We start from the raw sequence: 20,268 nt of genomic DNA, 5'->3' as shown, positions 1-20,268 counted from the left end.
TTGGCTGCCCAGAGTGCTGGGATTTCAGGTGTGAGCCACCATGAGAGGCTGGCATGGTTTTCCTTCGGCTGCTTGCCTTTTTTTTTTTTTTTTTTGGAGATAGAGTCTTGCTCTGTCGCCCAGGCTAGAGTGCAGCAGTGCAGTCTTGGCTCACTACAACCTCTGCCTCATGCGTTCAAGCAATTCTCCTGCCTCAGCCTCCCTAGTAGCTGGGATTACAGGCATGTGCCACCACACCCAACTAATTTTTAGTAGAGAATGGGGTATTGCCAGATTGGCCAGACTGGTCAAACTCCTGACCTCAGGTAATCCGGCTGCTCCCAAAGTGCTGAAATTGCAGGTGTGAACCACCGTGCCTGACCTTAGTTCTATTTTTAATTTGTGTGTGATTCCCATGCTCTTCCATAGGGACTGAACCATTTTATACTCCCACCAGTGCCAAAGGGCTATAATTTCTCCACATACTACCAACACTTCTTCTTCTTCTTTTTTTTTTTTTTTAAAGATGGGATTTCACCATGTCGGCCAGGCTGGTTTTGAACTCCTGACCTCAGGTGATCCACCCACCTCAGCCTCCCAAAGTGCTAGGATTACAGGCATGAGCCACCGCGCCCGGCTACCAACACTTCTTATTTTCTGTTTTTGTTTGTTTGTTTGTTTTGTTTTTTTTGAGTAACCATCCTAATGGGTGTGAAGTGGTACCTCACTGTGGTTTTGATTTGCATTTCCCTAATGATTTGTGATGTTCGGCATCTTTTCATGTCCTTATTGGCCATTTTTGTAGTAGTTATTGTTGTTTTGTTTTGTTTTGAGACGGAGTTTTGCTCTTGTTACCCAGACTGGAGTGCAATGGCGCGATCTCGGCTCACCGCAACCTCCACCTCCTGGGTTCAGGCAATTCTCCTGCCTCAGCCTCTCGAGTAGCTGGGATTACAGGCACGCGCCACCATGCCCAGCTAATTTTTTGTATTTTTAAGTAGAGATGGGGTTTCACCATGTTGACCAGGATGGTCTCGATCTCTTGACCTCGTGATCCACCCGCCTCGGCCTCCCAAAGTGCTGGGATTACAGGAGTGAGCCACCGCGCCCGGCTTGTTTTGTTATTTAGAGATGGAGTCTCGCTCTGTCGCCCAGGCTAGAGTTCAGTGGCACTATCTTAACTCACTGCAACCTCCACCTCCTGGGTTCAAGCAATTCTCCCCATTAGCTGGGACTACAGGCACCCGCCACCACACTCAGCTAATTTTTTTATTTTTAGTAGAGATGGGGTTTCACCATGTTGGCCAGGCTGGTCTCAAACTCCTGACCTCAGGTGATCTGCCTGCCTTGGCTCCACAAAGTTCTGGGATTACAGGCATGAGCCACCACGCCCAGCCTGGCCATTTGTATATCTTCTTTCAAGAAAGGTCTATTCAAGTCCTTTGGCCATTTTTAAATCAGGTTATTTGTTTTTATTTTGTTGAATTTTAAGAGTTCACTGTATTTTTTGGATATTAATTTTTATCGGGCTGGGCACAATGGCTCATGCCTGTAATCTCAGCACTTTGGGAGGCCGAGACAGACAGAAAGCTTGAGTCCAGGAGTTCAAGACCAGCCTGGGAAACATGGCGAAACTGTTTCTACCAAAATACAAAAAAAATTAGCCAGGCGTGGTGGCACAGGCCTGTAGTCCCACCTACTCAGGAAGCTGAGGTAGGAGGATTGCTTGAGCCTGGGAGGGGGATTGCAGTGAGCTGAGATTGTGCCACTGCACTCCAGCCTGGGCGACAGAGTGGGAACCCATCTCAAAGTAAATAAATAAAATTTTAAAGAGTGGTTTGTAGGCCATTTACCTCGCCTTCTCAGTTTCCTTCTTTATTTTTCATTTTGTGAGCCTAAGCAAGCTTTTCCAGTACTCCTGTAGAAAGAAATGGGAACTAATGTGGTAATACCAGCTTGCGCCACAAGGTGACTTCGGTGTGCCATGGGTTCTGGATGGACTTGGAGGTACAGATCACTGAAGCTTTTTTGGCTCTTCTCCTAAAAAGGAGAGGGCAGCTGGCTGGGCGTTCTGTTCTGCTGTTGGAGAGATCTCATCACTTGTTTTCTGTGCTGGTCCAGTAGCTCAGGGAAGACTCCTGGCAGTGTGGGACTTGTGTCTGAATGACGGCATGGAATGACATTAAGCCAGTTTGGATTATTCTGAAGCCTTCAACTCCCCAGATAATTTGTTCCCACACCACTGTTACTTATCCTAACATAGGCCTGCTCAGCAAAGAAGTCCAGGGTGCCCTTAGGGGATTTGTTACTAGGCACATCTGGGGCAGAGCTTCTCCATGGACACACTGCTGATGCTTCAGGCTGGAACTGCTGTGTCGTGAAGGGCTGTGTGTTGGTCACTGCAGGATGTCTCACGGCGTCCTAGCGTCTACCCACCAGAGGCCAGGAACCCCCACCTTCCCCCAGTCATTGGCAGTTCGGGATGCCTCCAGACATTGCCATGTGTGCAGGAGGACAGAATTGTCCCTGGCTGAGAGCTCCTGATCTAGCGGCAGGTATCCCATGTCGAGAAGGTACTCTACATGTGTTTGGATCAAACTGTTTATTTCAGAGCCAAAATCCTTAAACATATTATGTTGGAAAACTATCCACATCCTTGTGTCTTTGGAGAAAAGAGATACTCTATGATCATTTTAGAAATTTTAAAAATATGCAGAAAAGAACAACATCAAAAATAAAAGTTGGCCGGGCATAGTGGCTCTCGCCTGTAATTCCAGCACTTGGGGAAGCTGAGGCTGGAGGATCATTTGCCAGGAGTTTGAGACCAGTGTGGGCAACATAGCAAGGCCTTGTCTCTGTTTCGTAAATAAATAAATTATAAAGTTATCTATAACCCTTACTAAAAATGACTTTAACACTTTAATATCATTTCTTTTCAGTTTTTTAATATATGTCTTATTTCTATAAATGCCATATTTATAGATATCCTGATTTTATCATGTACCATTGTATCACAAGTATTTTCCCAAGTCTATACTTAGAAGGATTTTTTTTCTAATCCATTCATTCATCTGTTAAAAGCAAAGTGTGTGCTTCAGTTGCAGTCAGTGGCATTTTACTCAATATGCCTGTAACCTGTGAAGAAAATCTGAGATTCCTGGATCTTAAAATATTAAATATACAGTAGTATAAAAGTAATGAAAGGAGGGCCAGGTGCGGTGACTTACGCCTGTAATCCCAGTACTTTGGGAGGCTGAGCTGGGCAGATCACTTGAGGTCAGGAGTTTGAGACCAGCCTGGCCAACATGGTGAAACCCCATCTCCACTAAAAATACAAAAATTAGCCAGGCGTTGTGGTGGGCTCCTGTAATTCCAGCTGCTCAGGAGACTGAGGCTGGAGAATCCCTCAAACCTGGGAAGCGGAAGTTGCAGTGAGCCAAGATCACCGCACTGCAGTCCAGCCTGGGTGACAGAACGAGACTCCATCTTTTAAAAAACAGCAACAATAGGCCGGGCGAGGTGGCTCATGCCTGTAATCCCAGCACTTTGGGAGGCTGAGGCGGGTGGATCTCCTGAGGTCAGGAGTTCGAGACTAGCCTGACCAACATAGTGAAATCCCGTCTCTACTAAAAATACAAAAATTAGCTGGGCATGGTGGCAGGCACCTGTAATGCCAACTACTCAGGAGGCTGAGGCAGGAGGATCACTTCAACCTGGGAGGTGGAGTTTTCGGTGAGCCAAGATCACGCCATTGCACTCCAACCTGAGCAACAAGAGCAAGACTCCGTCCCAAACAACAGCAACAACAACAACAAGGCATGATTAGGTTTTAATTGTTTGTGCCGTAAGGTTCTGTGGATTTTGTCAAATGCATAGTACCATGTATCCACCACTGCCATATCATACAGAATAATTCCTTATGTTACCCCTGTTCAGTCTCCTCCCCACCCCCAGCCCCTGGCAACCCTGATCTGTTTACTGCGTCTGTGGTTTTGCCTTCTCCACACTGTCATAGAGTTGGAATTGTGTCATGTACAGCCTCCTCAGATTGGCTTCTTTTGCTTACCAGAATGCCTTGAAAATTCATCTGTGTCTTTGTGTGGCTTAATGCCCCATTCCTTTTTATTGCCAAATAGTATCCCACCGTATAGACAGACCTCCATTCACCCGCTGAAGGACATCCTGGTTGCATCCCAGTTTTGGTGATTATGGATAAAGCTGCGGCAAATACTTATGTGCTACTGTTTTTTTGTTTTTTGGTGTTTTTTTGAGATGGAGTCTCTGTCGCCCAGGCTGGAGTACAGTGGTGCAATCTCAGGGCACTGCAATCTCCTCCTGTGTTCCCAGGTTCAAGCAATTCTCCTGCCTTAGCCTTCGGAGTGGCTGAGATTACAGGTGCTCAACACCGCGCCCAGCTAATTTTTGTATTTTTAGTGGAGACGGAGTTCACCATGTTGGCCAGGCTGGTCTTGAACTCCTGATCTCAAGTGATCACCCACCTTGGCCTCACAAAGTATTGGCATTACAGGCATGAGCCACCGCACCCAGCTTTCTGTGCACATATTTCATATCAACAGACTATATCCCTAGGAGCATGGTTGCTGGGTTATATGATAGTATTAATGTTGTCATCTTTGTAAGAAACTGCCAAACTGTCTTGCAAAGTGGCTATTCCATGCTGTACTCCCACCACCAGTGAAAGTTTCTCTTATCTCACATCCTTGTAGCACTTAGTATTGTCCATTTTTTGAATTACAGCTATCCTAATATATGTGTTGTGATTTTTTTTTTTTTTTTTTTTTTTTTTTGGAGACAGTTTCTCTTGTTCATAGCCTGGAGTACAATGGCACAATCTCTGCTCACTGCAACCACTGCCTCCTGAGTTCAAGCGATTCTCCTGCCTCAGCCTCTAGAGAAGCTGGGATTACAGGTGCCTGCCACCACGCTTGGTTAATATTTTCTATTTTTAGTAGAGATCAGGATTTCTCTATGTTGGTTAGGCTGGTCTCGAACTCCTCACCTCAGGTGATCCTCCCAAAGTGCTGGGATTACAGGCATGAGCCACTGCACCCGGGCTTGTGCTCATTTGTGACAGTATTTTTTAAATTCTTGTATCACCAACATTAAGCATAGTAACTAACAAGAAATAACCACTTTATGATCTCTTACTACTTATGTATTTGTTCTGTTGAAAGAATGAACTGGGTTAATTTTGTTGAATTGCTAAATGACTTGAATGTGCACCCGATTTCTAGGTTTCTCCTCCCCGAGAGTGGTATTTTTAGACCCTGACAGTGGCCCTTCCACACACACAGAATCCCTTGTGTTGACCATTAGTGAGGTACAGGTTGAGCATCCCAGGCCTGAAAATCCAAACGTGGAAATGCTGCAGAATTCAGAGCTTTTTGAGCACTGAGATGAGGCTCCAAGTAGGAATTCCAAACCTGACCTCATGCAGCAGGTCACGGTCGAAATGCAGATACACAACACAGATTATCCGGTGTCTCCCAGGGACAGAAGACCCTCCCAGCCCCCTTCAGCTGCAATACAACCTTTTCACATACACCCAGATCCCCCCCGACCCCCGACAAGCACACCCACAGAGGGTAAGAAAATGGCTCCTCTGCAGTCCACACACGCCAGTGGCAGGTTCCCCACATGCCCCACATGGGGCCCAGACCTACATGCGTTACTCACTGCTTTTTTGCTTGTTTTCTGTTTTGTGGTATATTGTTCAAAACAGGCACGTTGAATGAAGAACCCCCTCCCCCCCCGCCAAAACAGGCTTTGTGTGAGCAACATGGCTGTTTATTCACCTGGGTGCAGGTGGGCTAAGGCTGAAAAGGACATTAGCGAAGGGCGGTGGGATAGGAGTTGGTTTTATAGGTTGGGGAAATCTTTTGGGGAGAGGGCAGGGGTGTTACAGGAGTAAGATTAGTAATGGTGGTGGGGGTGGGGGCAAGGAGTATCCGTTACAATAAGGTTAGTTACAGTGGCAGGTGGGTAAGGCATAAGAGTAGTTAAGATGGTAGGGTGGGGCGACGAGTATTCACATTATCATAAGAACAGTTAAGATGGCAGGATGGGGTTGGAAATGGTGATCAGGGATGATGGCCAGCGCAGGCGGGGGTTGGAGGTTGGGGGTTGGGGGGTGATCCACAGAGGCAGGCAGGACTTCAGACTTTCTGGGTCCAGGCTTGCACATGGAGGCCTGACATACAGTATTGAAAACTCAAAAAGGCTGCAGATTCCCCTGTGGGTAACAGTGATAGGAAAAAGAGGAAGCATTTATGTGTATCTATAGCCCAGAAAACCAAGAATGACTGCCACACACACCTGGAGAAGCAGAAGGATGAACGATTGAAATGCCAAAAGCAATGAACAGAAGTTGATGAAGAATTGAAAAATGAGGCTGGGGGTGGTGGCTCCTGCCTGTAATCCCGGCACTTTGGGAGGCCAAGGAGGGAGGATCACTTGAGCCCAGGAGTTTGAGACCAGCCTGGGAAACATGGTTGAGACCTCCTCTCTACAAAAAATACAAAAATTAGCCAGGTGTGGTGGCACACACCCATAGTCTCAGCTACTCAGTAGGCTACAGTGAGCTGTGATCACACCACTGCACTCCAGCCTGGGTAACAGAGCAAGACCCTGTCTCAGAAACAACAGCAGCAACAAAAAAGAATAAAATACAGTGTCCAGGCCAGGTGGGGTGGCTCATGCCTGTAATCCTAGCACTTTGGGAGGCCGAGGCATGTTGAAAACCAGTCCAACTCTGTGCCTGGGTGCCCCGTGTCCTGGCGGTGACGAGGGAGTGAGAAAGGGAAATAAAGACCCAAGACCCAAGAGTAGAAGTTCACAGCATGGGTTCAAGCAGGGCGATCTGCTCTGGTTTCCACAGGCTTTTACTAGGTGTATACACTTGTTAAATGAGGGGTGGGGGAGCAGGGAGGGATGATCAGGGGAGGCCTTGAAACTAATGTGGGCAAGATAGCCACCAGTGGGAGGTGTGGTCTGCAGTATTCAGTGGTGATTCTTTTTTTTTTTTTTTGAGACGGAGTTTCGCTCTTCTTACCCAGGCTGGAGCGCAACCTCCGCCTCCTGGGTTCAGGCAATTCTCTGCCTCAGCCTCCTGAGTAGCTGGGACTACAGGCATGCGCCACCATACCCAGCTAATTTTTTGTATTTTTAGTAAAGACTGGGTTTCACCTTGTTGACCAGGATAGTCTCCATCTCTTGACCTCGTGATCCACCCGCCTCATCTCCCAAAGTGCTGGGATTATAGGCGTGAGCCACCACGCCTGGCCCCTCAGTGGTGATTCTTATGCAAACCTACAACACTGAGTTCTACCACCAGTTGCTACCAAGGTGTATTTGCATGAGAAGCATAGCGGCTAAGGCTCCACCGGGTTTGACCACACCCAGTGCATCAGGGGGCTTTTATCTCCCAGCTTTGAGGACACAGCAATCAAGATTACTCCATATTCTGAGAACCTAGGCAGAGCCCATCGTGTTCCGGTGATCTCTGCCCTGCAAGGCTTTTCCTCCTTGATAGCTCCCATCTGCAAAGACCCTCCCCGATCTTGTGAGCAGAGGTTGCCTCCCTTCTCAGAGATCTTACACAAGTCCTCTCTACCAGACCCTCATGCAGCCTTCATGTTGAGAAGGCATTCGGGGGACCAAAGCGATATTTCCCGCTCTGCAGCCACCCCGCGGGTTTCCACGGTTTCACAGTGCTCTCAGATGGTCTTTACCTTAGGCCTCTTGTTGCCATTTGATTTTTATTTTATTGCACCGATATTTGATATGGCTTAGTTCGGGTTATAAACTATAGTGTACAATAAGCAATGCAAGCTTATAACTATTTAACTAGAAATAACATAGGTCTGCCCCTGGCTATCTTGACCCACAGAGGCAAGTGGATCACCGGAGGTCAGGAGTTCGAGACCAGCCTGGACAACATGGTGAAACCCCAGCTATACTGAAAATTAGCCGGGTGTGGTAGTGGGTGCCTGTAATCCCAGCTACTCGGGAGGCTGAGTCAGGAGAATTACTTGAGCCCAGGAGGCGGAGATTGCAGTGAGTCAAGATCGCGCCACTGTACTCCAGCCTGGTGACAGAGTGAGACTGTCTCAAAAAAAAAAAAAAAACGACAAGTGTCCAGTAACCTATTAATCCGGACACAGCATCGTTGGTGGGGATTGAAAGCCCATTGTTACCATTTAACCGCTGATCCAGGTGTTCCTGTGATTCAACTGTGCTGCTTAATTACTCTGATCATACTATTTTCTTTTTTTTTTTTTTTTTTTTGAGACGGAGTTTCGCTCATTACCCAGGCTGGAGTGCAATGGCGCGATCCCGGCTCACCGCAACCTCCGCCTCCTGGGTTCAGGCAATTCTCCTGCCTCAGCCTCCTGAGTAGCTGGGATTACAGGCACGCGCCACCATGCCCAGCTAATTTTTTTTTTTATATTGGTAGAGACGGGGTTTCACCATGTTGACCAGGATGGTCTCGATCTCTTGACCTCGTGATCCACCCGCCTCAGCCTCCCAAAGTGCTGGGATTACAGGCTTGAGCCACCGCGCCCGGCTTACTATTTTCCACTCTATGAATGTCCTGTCGTATTTATTACTGTTAAGCACTCTGTGTTAATAAGTTTATGAAAAGAATTGCTTATAAATAGCAAATAGAGTCAGAAATGATGGTGACGCCAAACCACAGATCAGCCACGTGGGGGAGAGATAGACTCCTTTACTTTCTGATGGTTTGTCATACACAACTGGTTTCATGCACAAAAATATTATTATTTGAGACAGAGTCTTGCTCTGTTACCCAGGCTGGAGTGCAATGGTGCGATCTTGGCTCATTGCAACCTCTGCCTCCCAGGTTCAAGTGATTCTCCTTAAGTGATCTGCCCGCCTTGGCCTCCCAAAGTGCTAGGATTACAGGCATGAGCCACCGCACCCAGCCACAAAATTATTATTATTATTTTGATTAATAGACGATTTATTTAGGCAGGAATACATATAGTCATCTTTCCAGACTTAATATGAGAGGTTAAATGTTTGATCCAATTTTCCTTCCAGGGTAAGTTTTTCTTTTCTATCCCTGTCACTTTTGAAAACACACTTTCAGAAGAAGAGGGGCCCAAATCCATACAGAGCTCCCAAGCGTGAGTTTTTAGGAGTGGGTCTAAAATTAGGATAGACATTGTTGATCTTGCAGAGGTCCAGTGAATCAAGGCAGGATCTTCGATGGCTCCTCAGCGGTTGGGGTGGTTGTACTGAAGCAGGTACTCTCACTTCATCCGGGCTCTTGTGGCCAACCGCTTGACTTGCGTCCACCGGGTTTCTGGAGATATGTCGTATTCAGCTGAGTCGAGGGTTGGGGCAGAGTAGCCAGGCGCAACGGAGTGACATCTTGGCAACCCAGGACACTACTGCGCCTGCATGATTCTCACACAAAATTTTTTTTTTTTTTTTTTTGAGACGGAGTTTCGCTCTTATTACCCAGGCTAGAGTGCAATGGCGCGATCTCGGCTCACCGCAACGTCCGCCTCCTGGGTTCAGGCAATTCTCCTGCCTCAGCCTCCCGAGTAGCTGGGATTACAGGCACGAGCCACCATGCCCAGCTAATTTTTTGTATTTTTAGTAGAGACAGGGTTTTACCATGTTGACCAGGATGGTCTCGATCTCTTGACCTCGTGATCCACCCTCCTCGGCCTCCCAAAGTGCTGGGATTATAGGCGTGAGCCACCTTGCCCGGCTCCAAAATTATTTTTAAATGTTACATTTACCTTCAGGCTAAGTGTATGGGGTATAGATGAAACATAAATGACTTTCATGTTTAGACTTGGGTCCCAATCCCAAGATATCTCATTCCAAAATCTGAAAACATCCGAAATCTGAAACACTTTGGATAAGGGATTCACAGCCTGTACTGCGTTTTCAAAGGTTTTTCGGCCACAGGGAATCCTTTGAGCCCTCCTGTATTATTCTCTTCCACAAACATCTAGTTCAAACAGTGTACTACAATTCATCAAGATCACAATTAAAGATGAGACCCTATGCTTTTTTTTTTTTTTTTTTTTTTGATATGAAGTCTTGCTCTGTCACCCAGGCTGGAGCGCAATGGCGCAATCTCGACTCATTGCAACCTCCGCCTCCTGGGTTCAAGCAATTCTCCGGCCTCAGCCTCCCAAGTAGCTGGGATTACAGGCCTGCACCACCACGCCTGGCTAAATTTTTTTGTATTTTTAGTAGAGACTGGGTTTCGCCATGTTGGCCAGGCTGGTCTCAAACTCCTGTCATCAAATGATCCACCTGCCTGGGCCTCCCAAAGTGCTGGGATGATAGGCCTGAGCCATGGAGCCTGGCTTCCCCATTTGAACTTCAAAGCTAGTCATACTGTGTGGTATGAGGTTGAGGGGAAGAAGGGATGCCCAAATTAATGAAACTCAGTCTTCCGGCTGCTTTTGCCAGTGCCGTATGTGTTCTTTCTAGGTATCACAGTGAATTTTTGGCTGTGCAGGGTCTCCTGCTTAGAGGCCCTTTGTCTGACTTGTGGTGACACAGCAGTAGCAAAGCTCAGGGTGTGTAGTGGGCATGTGGTGGCCAGTGCAACACCTGCCCATGTGCAGGGAGGAGCCATTGGGCGGCCCAGGCGTGCCCACCCAGTTGTGAGTTGCTGAGGCCACCGTGCCTGCGGGCGGCGGCCTGCTGTGGCTGAGCTGAGCCATCAGTTGCCTTGTGGCCTCTGCCTCTGCCTTTCCAACTCTCACTTGTCGTCCTGCTCCCACATGAAGATGAGGGGAGGAGGCGTTGGGAACACGTTGTCCTCCTGCTTTGCTTCTGGCTGGCAGTCATGATGGGACAGGGAAGCTGCGGTGCACACAGGTGTCAGGACGGGGTTCCTGGGCCATGCTTGGGAGGAGCTGGGAAGCTGGCGTATGTGTAGGGGCAGAGACAGCAGTGAGAACTTGAGACTTGAGTGAGAGGGTTGTCAGCCTGGTGTTGAAGAGCTGGATTGGGAAGTCGCCCACCCAGGAGGTGGACATGGCAGGGGGCGGAAGCCATGTAAAAGCAGTAGGGCCTTGGTTATGGGGTGTCAGATCTTGCGTGTGCCTCTGGGCCTTTGGATAAGGATGGGGTGTACCCGGCACAGCAGCGGTAGATCAGGCCTGTGACCAACCCTTACTCTCAGGGAATGGCTCGGGGGACTGTCAGGCATGAGGCTTGGCCCTGGTTTCTCACTGTGTGATCCATGAATGGGGACTTCCTGACTCTCATCAACTCTCCTCTTTGAAGCACACCCAACCCTGAACGATTTTATGTATCTGTCAATTGAATGTCATGTGGTTACAGGGCCCAGTCAGCCTGAGGAGCAGGGGTCCAGCAGCTCTGCGGAGGCGTCTGGAACGGAGGAGGAGGAGGAGGAGGTGCCCAGCTTCATCATGGGGCGATGATGTCTGCTGCAGCCGCTGCCTGGAACCCGGCTCGTGCTGAGAGCAGAAGGGAAAGGCAGCTGTTTGGCTTTCTCCCCCCGAGAGGTCCCGCTGGATGGACAGCAAAGGAGACCCTCCCGGGCTGCTCGCAGTCCTGCCTGTAGCAGGGTTGGGAGGCTGAGGGGCCACCTCCCCGGCACACGAAGGCACTGCCTTGCAGATGCCATCCATGCTCCTGGTAAAAGGGGACAGAGAGCCTCACCTTGTCATATTTGAACAGTGATGAGTTTGGGGCTGGTTTCTGGGAAAAGAACATTTATTTAGTAAAGAGCAGAACATCCTTGGGTTTTGTTGGGATGTGTGGACTGTGAGTCACAGATACTCTGGAGAAGGCTAGGAGATGCCACCATTCCCACAGGGAGTAAAGACTCCACAGGCCCCGTTATGCAGACCTGGTCCCAGGCTCAGTGAGGAGATGCCTTCAGCTGTGGGGCTGGCCTGTGTTGCCAGCCCAGACCCCCACTCACCCCCATGGGAAGTGGGGACCATGCCCAAGAGGGTCTGCACCCGCCACAGCTCCTGGTGCCCCGTGTGTTCTGGGAAGCCCCAGCTGTGCGCAGGGAGGCCTGGGCCGGGGACTTCACCAGGGGCTGGGCCACAGGAAGGGCGTGCGGTGTGTGGAAAGCGCTGTGGAGGAAGAGCGGGTGGCCAGAGAATGAGCAGCCGGAGAATCCAGGCTGGGCTGAGCCAGAGCAGAGGGCGGGGGAATACCAGCCGGACTGGGGTTCTTTACCAACAGCTGCATTTTCATCCCGAGGTAGAAGGGGGTCTAAACAAACAGGGGCTGAGTGGCAGGACTCCATCAAGTGGGTGGAGCTCCTCAGGACTGAAACCGCCTGGGACTTTCCTTGGGGTCACAGCAACTGGGCCGGTGGGGAGGGGGTGGATCTGCTGTGCCCTCAGGTGGTGCAGCCCCAGATCAGTGTCCAGGCACTGGGCCCGTGCAGAGAAGGCACCTGCAGAGAGCAGAGCAGCCCGGCGAGTGCCTAGAATCCTAGCTACTCGGAAGGCCAAGGTGGGAGGACCGCGTGCGTTCAGGGATTCAAGGCCAACCTGGGCAATAGGGCGAGACCCTGTCTCCTAAAAAACGATGATGATAAACACAGAGGCGGGGCACTGTGCTGGGAGCCAGGGTGCCTGTGGGGAGCTGAGACCAACCTTTGACCTCCATGTTTTCAGGCCAACAGGGGCAACAGAGAGAGTTTCTAGGTAGGGCCTTGGCTCTATTTTTTGATGATTAAGCTTCAAGTTCCTAAGTATATTTTGTGCCCTTTACACACTTTGATAGAATTAAGGAAATAGTGGTTTTGAGTGAAGGGAAAGGAAACCCAGAAACATTTGACATTGCTTTTACTTCTGTGGTGTAGATTTCCCCGGCCCCTTGCTGAGCCCTGTGACATCTGTGATAGCTCCTGTCCCTTCATTGGTTCATGTCATAGGGATTTTCTTTCCCAGGAAGCGGACACGGAGAAGCAGCCCTAATAAATGAGCACATGCCCTGGCCACACATTTTGAAACCTGTTTTTCTCTGTCTGGGACTGGCTGGTTTGCGTTTCGGTTTTATTTCTCCTATCTTTGGACTGTTGGTTTCCGTCCCTCTCCCCACCTCCACGTGGGTCACATCCCCTGCTCTGAATCTGCAGCCTGCAGCTTGTGGACATCCTCAGTGCTGCGGAGGGTGCTGGGGCTTGGAACCGGATGACCTAGCTTTGATCCCTGCTTCTGCCTCTGGTAAGCCAGGGCACTGGGCAAGTCCCTTCCTGCCTCTGCCAGCTCACTCGGCCAAGAGAGACGCTGGCTGCAGGCATGTGGGGTGGGTGGGCACATGGTGACACAGAGGATGCCAGTTTGTGGTGGTTTTTGCCCCCACTGGGTACGAAGAAGAAGGTGATGTTTAGGCAGATCGTGTCCTGTAGCCATTTCTGGCCATTATTAATAGGTCATTAGGACCTTGAGACAGTCTGTCTTTAGGGCGTCATTTATTTGGGAAAAGAGGAACAAACAGATGTCATCATTGAGAAAGGAGTAGGTAATACTGAGAGCCCTTGCCCCCCCACAAAAAAAAAACACGATTAGGGGAGAATCATGAAGTAATGTCCCACATGGCTCATGGGTGGGAGGAGTCAGGAAGTAAACACAGGTGTATGTAACAACTGTCTCAGAAAACCTCACTCACAAGAATTCTTTGGCCAGGCACAGCGAACTCCCACCTGTAATCTCAGCACTACGGGAGGCTGAGGCAGAAGGATTGCTTTAGCCCAGGAGTTTGAGACCAGCCTGGGCAACATAGTGAGACCTCGTCTCTACAAAAAAATGTTAAAATTAGCTGAGTGTGATGGTGTGCACCTATAGTCCCAGCTACTTGGGAAGCTAAGGTGGGAGGATCCCTTGAGCCAGGAGTTCAAGGCTGCAGTGAGCCATGATCACTCCACTGCACTCCAACTTGGGCAACAGAGTGAGACCCAGTCTTAAAAACAAATCTGGCCGGGCGAGGTGGCTCACACCTGTAATCCTAGCACTTTGGGAGGCCGAGGGGGGTGGATCTCCTGAGTTCAGGAGTTCAAGACCAGCCTGGCCATCAGGGTGAAACCCCATCTTAAAAAAAAAAAAACAAAAAAAACAAATCTAAGTTCCCTGGTGATGTCCCAGAGATTCTGCATCATTTACAATCCACTCCCAAATACACTTTTAAACAGGTGCCCCAGGAGATTCTACTACAAAACCCGCCCCCTCCTTTTTTTTTTAAAGCTACTGGAAGTCAACCCCTTAATTAGTTCATTTTGAGACAAAACCTTGCTCAGTCACCCAAGCTGGAGTGTAGGTGCCATCATTGGTCACTGCAGCCTTCAACTCCTGAGTTGAAGCCATTCTCCCACCTCAGCCTCCTGAGTAGCTAGGACTACAGGCATGCACCACTATGCCTGGCTAATTTTTGTATTTTTTGTAGAGATAGGGTTTTGCCATCTTGCCCAGGCTGGTCTCCACCTTCTGGGCTCAAACAACCCTCCCACCTCAGCTTTCCAAAGTGCTGGGATTATAGGTGTGCACCACCTACCCCTGCCCTGTTGCCATTTTAAATTTACTTCCCTGTTTCTACCATTCTTATTTTGTTAAAAAAAACAAAAACAGCCGGGCGCGGTGGCTCAAGCCTGTAATCCCAGCACTTTGGGAGGCTGAGGTGGGTGGATCACGAGGTCAAGAGATCGAGACCATCCTGGTCAACATTGTGAAACCCCGTCTCTACTAATACAAAAAAATTAGCTGGGCATGGTGGCGCGTGCCTGTAATCCCAGTTACTCAGGAGGCTGAGGCAGGAGAATTGCCTGAACCCAGGAGGCGGAGGTTGCGGTGAGCCGAGATCGCGCCATTGCACTCCAGCCTGGGTAACAAGAGTGAAACTCCATCTCAAAAAAAAAAAAAACAAGACATTAAAATTGAGTTAGAGGAGTGACTTTCTGCTAACTCTTGGAGATAGAAACAGAACTCAGTCCAATTCCTTTGCATTCATCACAGACAGAAACACGTGTTTTCTCCTCCCTCTTGGAAGTTAATTTCTGTTTACTATTTGGCGTACTTGACTAAAGTGAGCTACGATTACCATGTATTAACATATATTTCAGTAGCGAGAACACTCTTGGAAATTAACCTGGAGCAAGTTCCAGGAGGCCTCCTGTTTTCTTACTCCACTAAAAGTAGCAGATCCACTGGGCGTCGTGGCTCATGCCCGTAACCCAAGCACTTTGGGAGGCCTAGGTGGGAGGATTACTTAAGGTCAGGAGTTCAAGACCAGCCTGAGCAACATAGTGAGACCTCTGTCTCTACAAAATAAAAATTGAAAAATGAGCCTGATGTGGTGGTGTAGTCCTATCTACTTGTGAGGCTGAAGCGGGAGAATCACTTGAGCCTGGGAGGTCGAGGCTGCAGTGAGCTATGATTATGCCACCACACTCCAGCCTGGGTAACAGAGCAAGACCTCTCAAAAGGCTGGATTGGGGGGGTGTTCACACCTATAATCCCAGAGCTTTGGGAGTCTGGGGCAGGTGGATCACCTGAGGTCAGGAGTTGGAACCAACTCCCGTCCAACCAACATGGTGAAACCCCGTCTCTACTAAAAATACAGAAATTAGCTGGGCGTGGTGGTGCATGCCTGTAATTCCAGCTACTCAGGAGGCTGAGGCAGGAGAATCACTTGAACCCAGGAGGCGGAGGCTGCAGTGAACCCAGATTGCACCACCGTGCTCCAGCCTGGGCAACAGGAGTGAAATTCCATCTCAAAAAAATAAAAATAATAATTTAAGAAAACATAGCAAACGATTGAGCACCAACTATGTGCAAAATCCAAAGGATTCCAAGGCCCATTGCCAGGCAGTGGGGACGGTGGCTGACAAGACAGTCCTAGCCTCTAGCCTTCAAGGGGCTCTAGGTCTGAGCAGGAACAGGAGCCGGGGAGAGCAGCACAGTGTGCTGTGGGCACCTGACCCAGGCCTCCACAAGGGCGAGGGCCGAGCTGAGCTCTTAGGTGGCTCAGGAGAGCAAGAGTGCCCAGAAAACAAGCTGGGGAGCGGGGAGTCACCCTGCCACAGCAGGGGCTGGAGTGGAGAGACACAAGGGGACCTTTGAGTTGGTGAAAGAGGACAAGCTCCTGTCTTGCCATGCAGAGCAGAGGTGATGGTATCCTGAGTTAGTGCAGAAGCAAGTGGGGACAGGGAGAAGTGGGGCACGGTCCAGCAATGTGGTGGAGGTGGGAGAATTCACACGACCCGATGGGGAGGGGACTCATGGGTACCAGCAGCCGGGTGGGTGAGGGAAGCCTTCTGAGACAGCAGACCCAGCTGGTGTGAAGAAGGAGACCCCCTCCCTCCCTCTTAAGCTTCTAAGACCACTTCCCCTTAGCCTTCTCCGGTGCATTTCAAAAGGAGAAGTAAAAGTTGAAAATTGAAGGCACAAGGTCAGTGGAGGAGACAAAACCGGTGCCACTAGCCTGAGCTGGAGGCTATAGATCAAACCCCCGTCTATACTCCTGTCTATAGATTGCAGGCGTGATATGGAGAAACGCCCTCCATTGTTCTCCCTCAATCTTGCAAAAACCCCACCACCTAAGTCCATGTACCACTCACTCACCTCATTGGTCACAACCCTCTCACATGTACTCCCTTAAGATTGTGAGCCTTTAAAGGAGGCCAGGATTTTCTAGCTGGGGAGCTCGGTTATTGAGGCTTGATCCAGCCACAGCTCCCCACCAAATAAAACCAGCTTCCTTCCCAGTTCAGTGTTGGAAAGGTTTGTTCACTGCCACTGCTGCTTCAGGTGGAGGAGGAATGTGAGGGAAGATGACAGATTCAGCTGTGGGCCTGGTGAAGTGAAGGGCCCTAGGCATGTGTGCTGGAAAGAGAGATCAAGGCTGGAGGTGATGATGGTCGTCAGGCTGCCCTGGTCCTTGGAACTATGGGAGTGGATGAGGCCAGTCAGAGAGGAGTGAAGAGAGGGGACAGAAAACAGGGACAAGCAGGTAGACTCACGAAGTTTCCTGCTGGAAGGAGGGGTCCCCAGTGACAGACAAGGCTGACCACTGAAACATCCTCTGGTTTAAGTGAGCGGATCACTTGAGGTCAGGAGTTCGAGACCAGCCTGGCCAACATGGCAAAACCCTGTTCTCTACTAAAAAAAAAAAAAAAAAAAAAAATACATATATATATATATATAAATTAGCTGGGCGTAGTGGTGGGTGCTTGTAATCCTCCTTACTTGGGAGGCTGAGGCAGGAGAATCACTTGAATTTCGGAGGTGGAGGTTGCGGTGAGCCAAGCTCACACCATTGCACTCCAACCTGGATGGCAAGACTCAAAAAAAAATAAAAAAGCAATTATAGGCCGGGTGTGGTGGCTCAGCTCATCCCAGTAGTCTCAGCACTTTGGGAGGCTGAGACTGGCAGATCACTTGAGGCCAGAAGTTTGAGACTGGTCTGGCCAAAATGTTGAAACCCTATCTGCTAAAAATACAAAAATTAGCTGGGCGTGATGGTGCGTGCCTGTAATAGCTACTCAGGAGGCTGAGCCATGAGAATCGCTAGGAGGCAGAGGTTGCGACGAGCTGAGATCACGCCACTGCACTCCAGCTTGGGCAACAGAGTGAGACTCTGTCTCATAAATATGAGGGAGAGAGAAAGAAAAAAGAAAGGAAAGCGAGGAAGGAAAGGAAGGGAGAGAGGGAGGGAGGGAAAGAAAAGCAAGCAAGCTATTCTGTGTTTGGTAGGAAACCAGCTCTGAAGAGCACTGGCAATTATGACTTACATTTTGCCTCTGTCTGGGCATGCTTGATAAATGTGCCTGGGGGGTGGTGGCATCAGTAACGGACACAGGAAGCTTTCCCAAGGATGAGTGAAGTCGCTGCAAGAGTGAGAATTCAACTAGCAAAGGACTCCTTTGCTGAAAGCATTCATCTATGATGCAAACTGCTACCGTTTACAAAGTTGTTTTTTTTTTTTTTTTTTGAGACAGTCTCACTCTCTTGCCCAGGCTGGAGTACAGTGTCACGATCTCAGCTCACTGCAACCTCCACCTCCCAGGTTCAAGCGATTCTACTGCCTCAAGCCTCCCCAGTAGCTGAGACTACAGGTGTGCGCCAGCACATCCAGCTGCTTTTTGTATTTTTAGTAAAGATGGGGTTTCAACTTGAACTCCTGACCTCAGATCCACCCGCCTCAGCCTCCCAAAGTGCTGGGATTACAGGCGTGAGCCACCAAGATTCATTTTACCAAGAGCTCCACATTGGAAAGCCATAGCATGATTACTTTTTAAGGACTTTACCCCCTGAAATTAAATGATCCCTTACTCATAGCCATCTATGGGGGTGGTGGGAGGAGGACCAGTAAGGAACCCTGGGATTTTCTTATGCCCATGTTAGGGGCTAAACTGCCTTTAGGTCAGTAACCTGGAGAGGGAAGTCTGGTTTATTAGACTAAGTGTCCTCCTGGTTTCGTTCTGGCTCTCAGCAATAGCCTCTAAAATACAACTTGAAGTGTAGATGGATTTAACCTGGCGTCCATAACATCTACTCTTCCAACTGTCATAAAATGTGGGCTGGCTGACAGGAGTGGAATTTTTCCTTCCTTTGGATAAATGTGTCACGGTCCAATGCTGTTGTGACAGATGGAAAAATCCTATGTAGGGCACGCAGCAGCCTACCCGGCACAGAGGAAGGACTCCAAGGGACCGTCTGGCACCGCCGGGCTGATAGGAACCCATCTTGTCTGTCTGTGAATTATTCATGTGCAGTACTTCCTGAAAAGAACGCTCTTGTTTGACTACCTCTCTCGTAAAACCCAGAGTTCACCACTAAGGGTGAGAGGCTCCCTGTAGTAGGGAGTGGAGGGGGCCGGGAGCTCAGCAGAAACTCTTTGCTGCTGTCTGTGAACAGCATGAGGAGAGTGTGCTGCACTGGGGTTGGGATCCTAGGGGTCTCTCTGGGCCTGTGAGTGGCAGTGCACTCTGGATGGCAACCCCCAATTAGCTCTGTGCAAGCTCTTTATGGTGCCATCCAATACCCTGGGCAGGGGCCAGGCAAGGTGGCTCATACCTCTATGCCCAGCACTTTGGGAGGCTGAGGTGGAAGGATCACTTGAGGCCAGGAGTTTGAGACCAGTGGGGGCAACATAGCGAGACCCCATTTCTATTTAAAAAAGAATAAATTAAAATTAGCAGGACATGGTGGCAAGTGTCTGTAATTCCAGCGCTTTGAGAGGCTGAGAGGATTGCTTGAGGTCAGGAGTTTAAGACCAGTCTGGGCAACATAGGGAGACCCTATCTCTAAAAAAGACTTTTTTTTTTTTTTTTTAGCCTGGCACAGTGGCTCACACCTGTAATCCCAGCACTTTGGGAGGCCCAGGTGGGTGGATCACTTGAGGTCAGGGGTTCAAGACCAGCCTGGCCAACATGGTGAAACCCAGCCTCTTCTAAAAATACAAAAAAGTAGCCAGGCTAGTTGTGTGCACCTGTAGTCCCAGCTTGGGAGGCTGAGACAGGAGAATCATTTCAACCCCGGCAGTGGAGATTGCAGTGAGCTGAGATCACACCACTGCACTCTAGCCTGGGCAACAGAGCGAAACTCTCTCTCAAACAACAACAACAACAAAATTTAAAAAAAAATTTTTTTTTGAGACGGAGTTTCGCTCTTGTTGCCCAGGCTGGAGTGCAATGGCGCGATCTCGGCTCACCGCAACCTCTGCCTCGTGGATTCAAGCAATTCTCCTGCCTCAGCCTCCTGAGTAGCTGGGACTACAGGCCACGCCACCACGCCCAGCTAATTTTTGCATTTTTAGTAGAGACAGGGTTTCACCATGCTGACCAGGATGGTCTCGATCTCTTGACCTCGTGATCCACCTGCCTCGGCCTCCCAAAGCGCTGAGATTATAGGCATGAGCCACTGCGCCCGGCCCAACAAAATTTTTTTTAAAAAAAATTACCAGGCTGTGGTGGCGGCTCCTACCTATAGCCTCTGCACTTTGGGAGGCTGAGGCAGGAGGATCACTTGAGCCCAGGAATTTGAGGCCACAGTGAGCCCTGATCACACCACTGCAGTCCAGCCTGGGCCACAGGGCCAGACTCTTGCCTCAAAAAAAAAAAAAAAAAGAAAGAAAAAGGAAAATGAAAAAGTATTCTCTAAAACTCAGGCATGGCCAGATGGATTCTCTCCTCCCCACCTAACTTTCCCCTCCACTGCCCACCTGGCACGCGCCTGACCAGTCCCCGCTCCCTACTCCCTATCGCTCCACGCGGCCAGCGCCCAATGC

At 49.4% G+C, this 20,268-nt stretch overlaps 2 protein-coding genes across 2 annotated transcripts in view; both read left to right on the top strand.

Moving 5' to 3' along the window:
• The window catches only part of PRKRIP1 (PRKR interacting protein 1), a 31,390-nt gene extending 18,401 nt beyond the window's left edge, over positions 1 to 12,989 (top strand). Inside the window, exon 6 of the mRNA XM_012449000.2 lies at positions 11,341 to 12,989. Coding sequence (XP_012304423.1) covers positions 11,341 to 11,441 — 101 coding nt within the window. The 3' untranslated portion in view covers positions 11,442 to 12,989. The remainder of the gene's footprint in view (positions 1 to 11,340) is intronic.
• The window catches only part of ORAI2 (ORAI calcium release-activated calcium modulator 2), a 42,289-nt gene that overhangs the window by 5,210 nt on the left and 16,811 nt on the right, over positions 1 to 20,268 (top strand). The gene's annotated exons all lie outside the window — the stretch shown is intronic.

Source organism: Aotus nancymaae, unplaced genomic scaffold (genome assembly GCF_030222135.1).
Source record: "Aotus nancymaae isolate 86718 unplaced genomic scaffold, 86718_ANA_hifiasm-v0.15.2.pri h1tg000012l, whole genome shotgun sequence".
NCBI classification, from domain to species: Eukaryota; Metazoa; Chordata; class Mammalia; order Primates; family Aotidae; genus Aotus; species Aotus nancymaae.
This window is presented reverse-complemented; position numbering and strand designations above follow the sequence as displayed.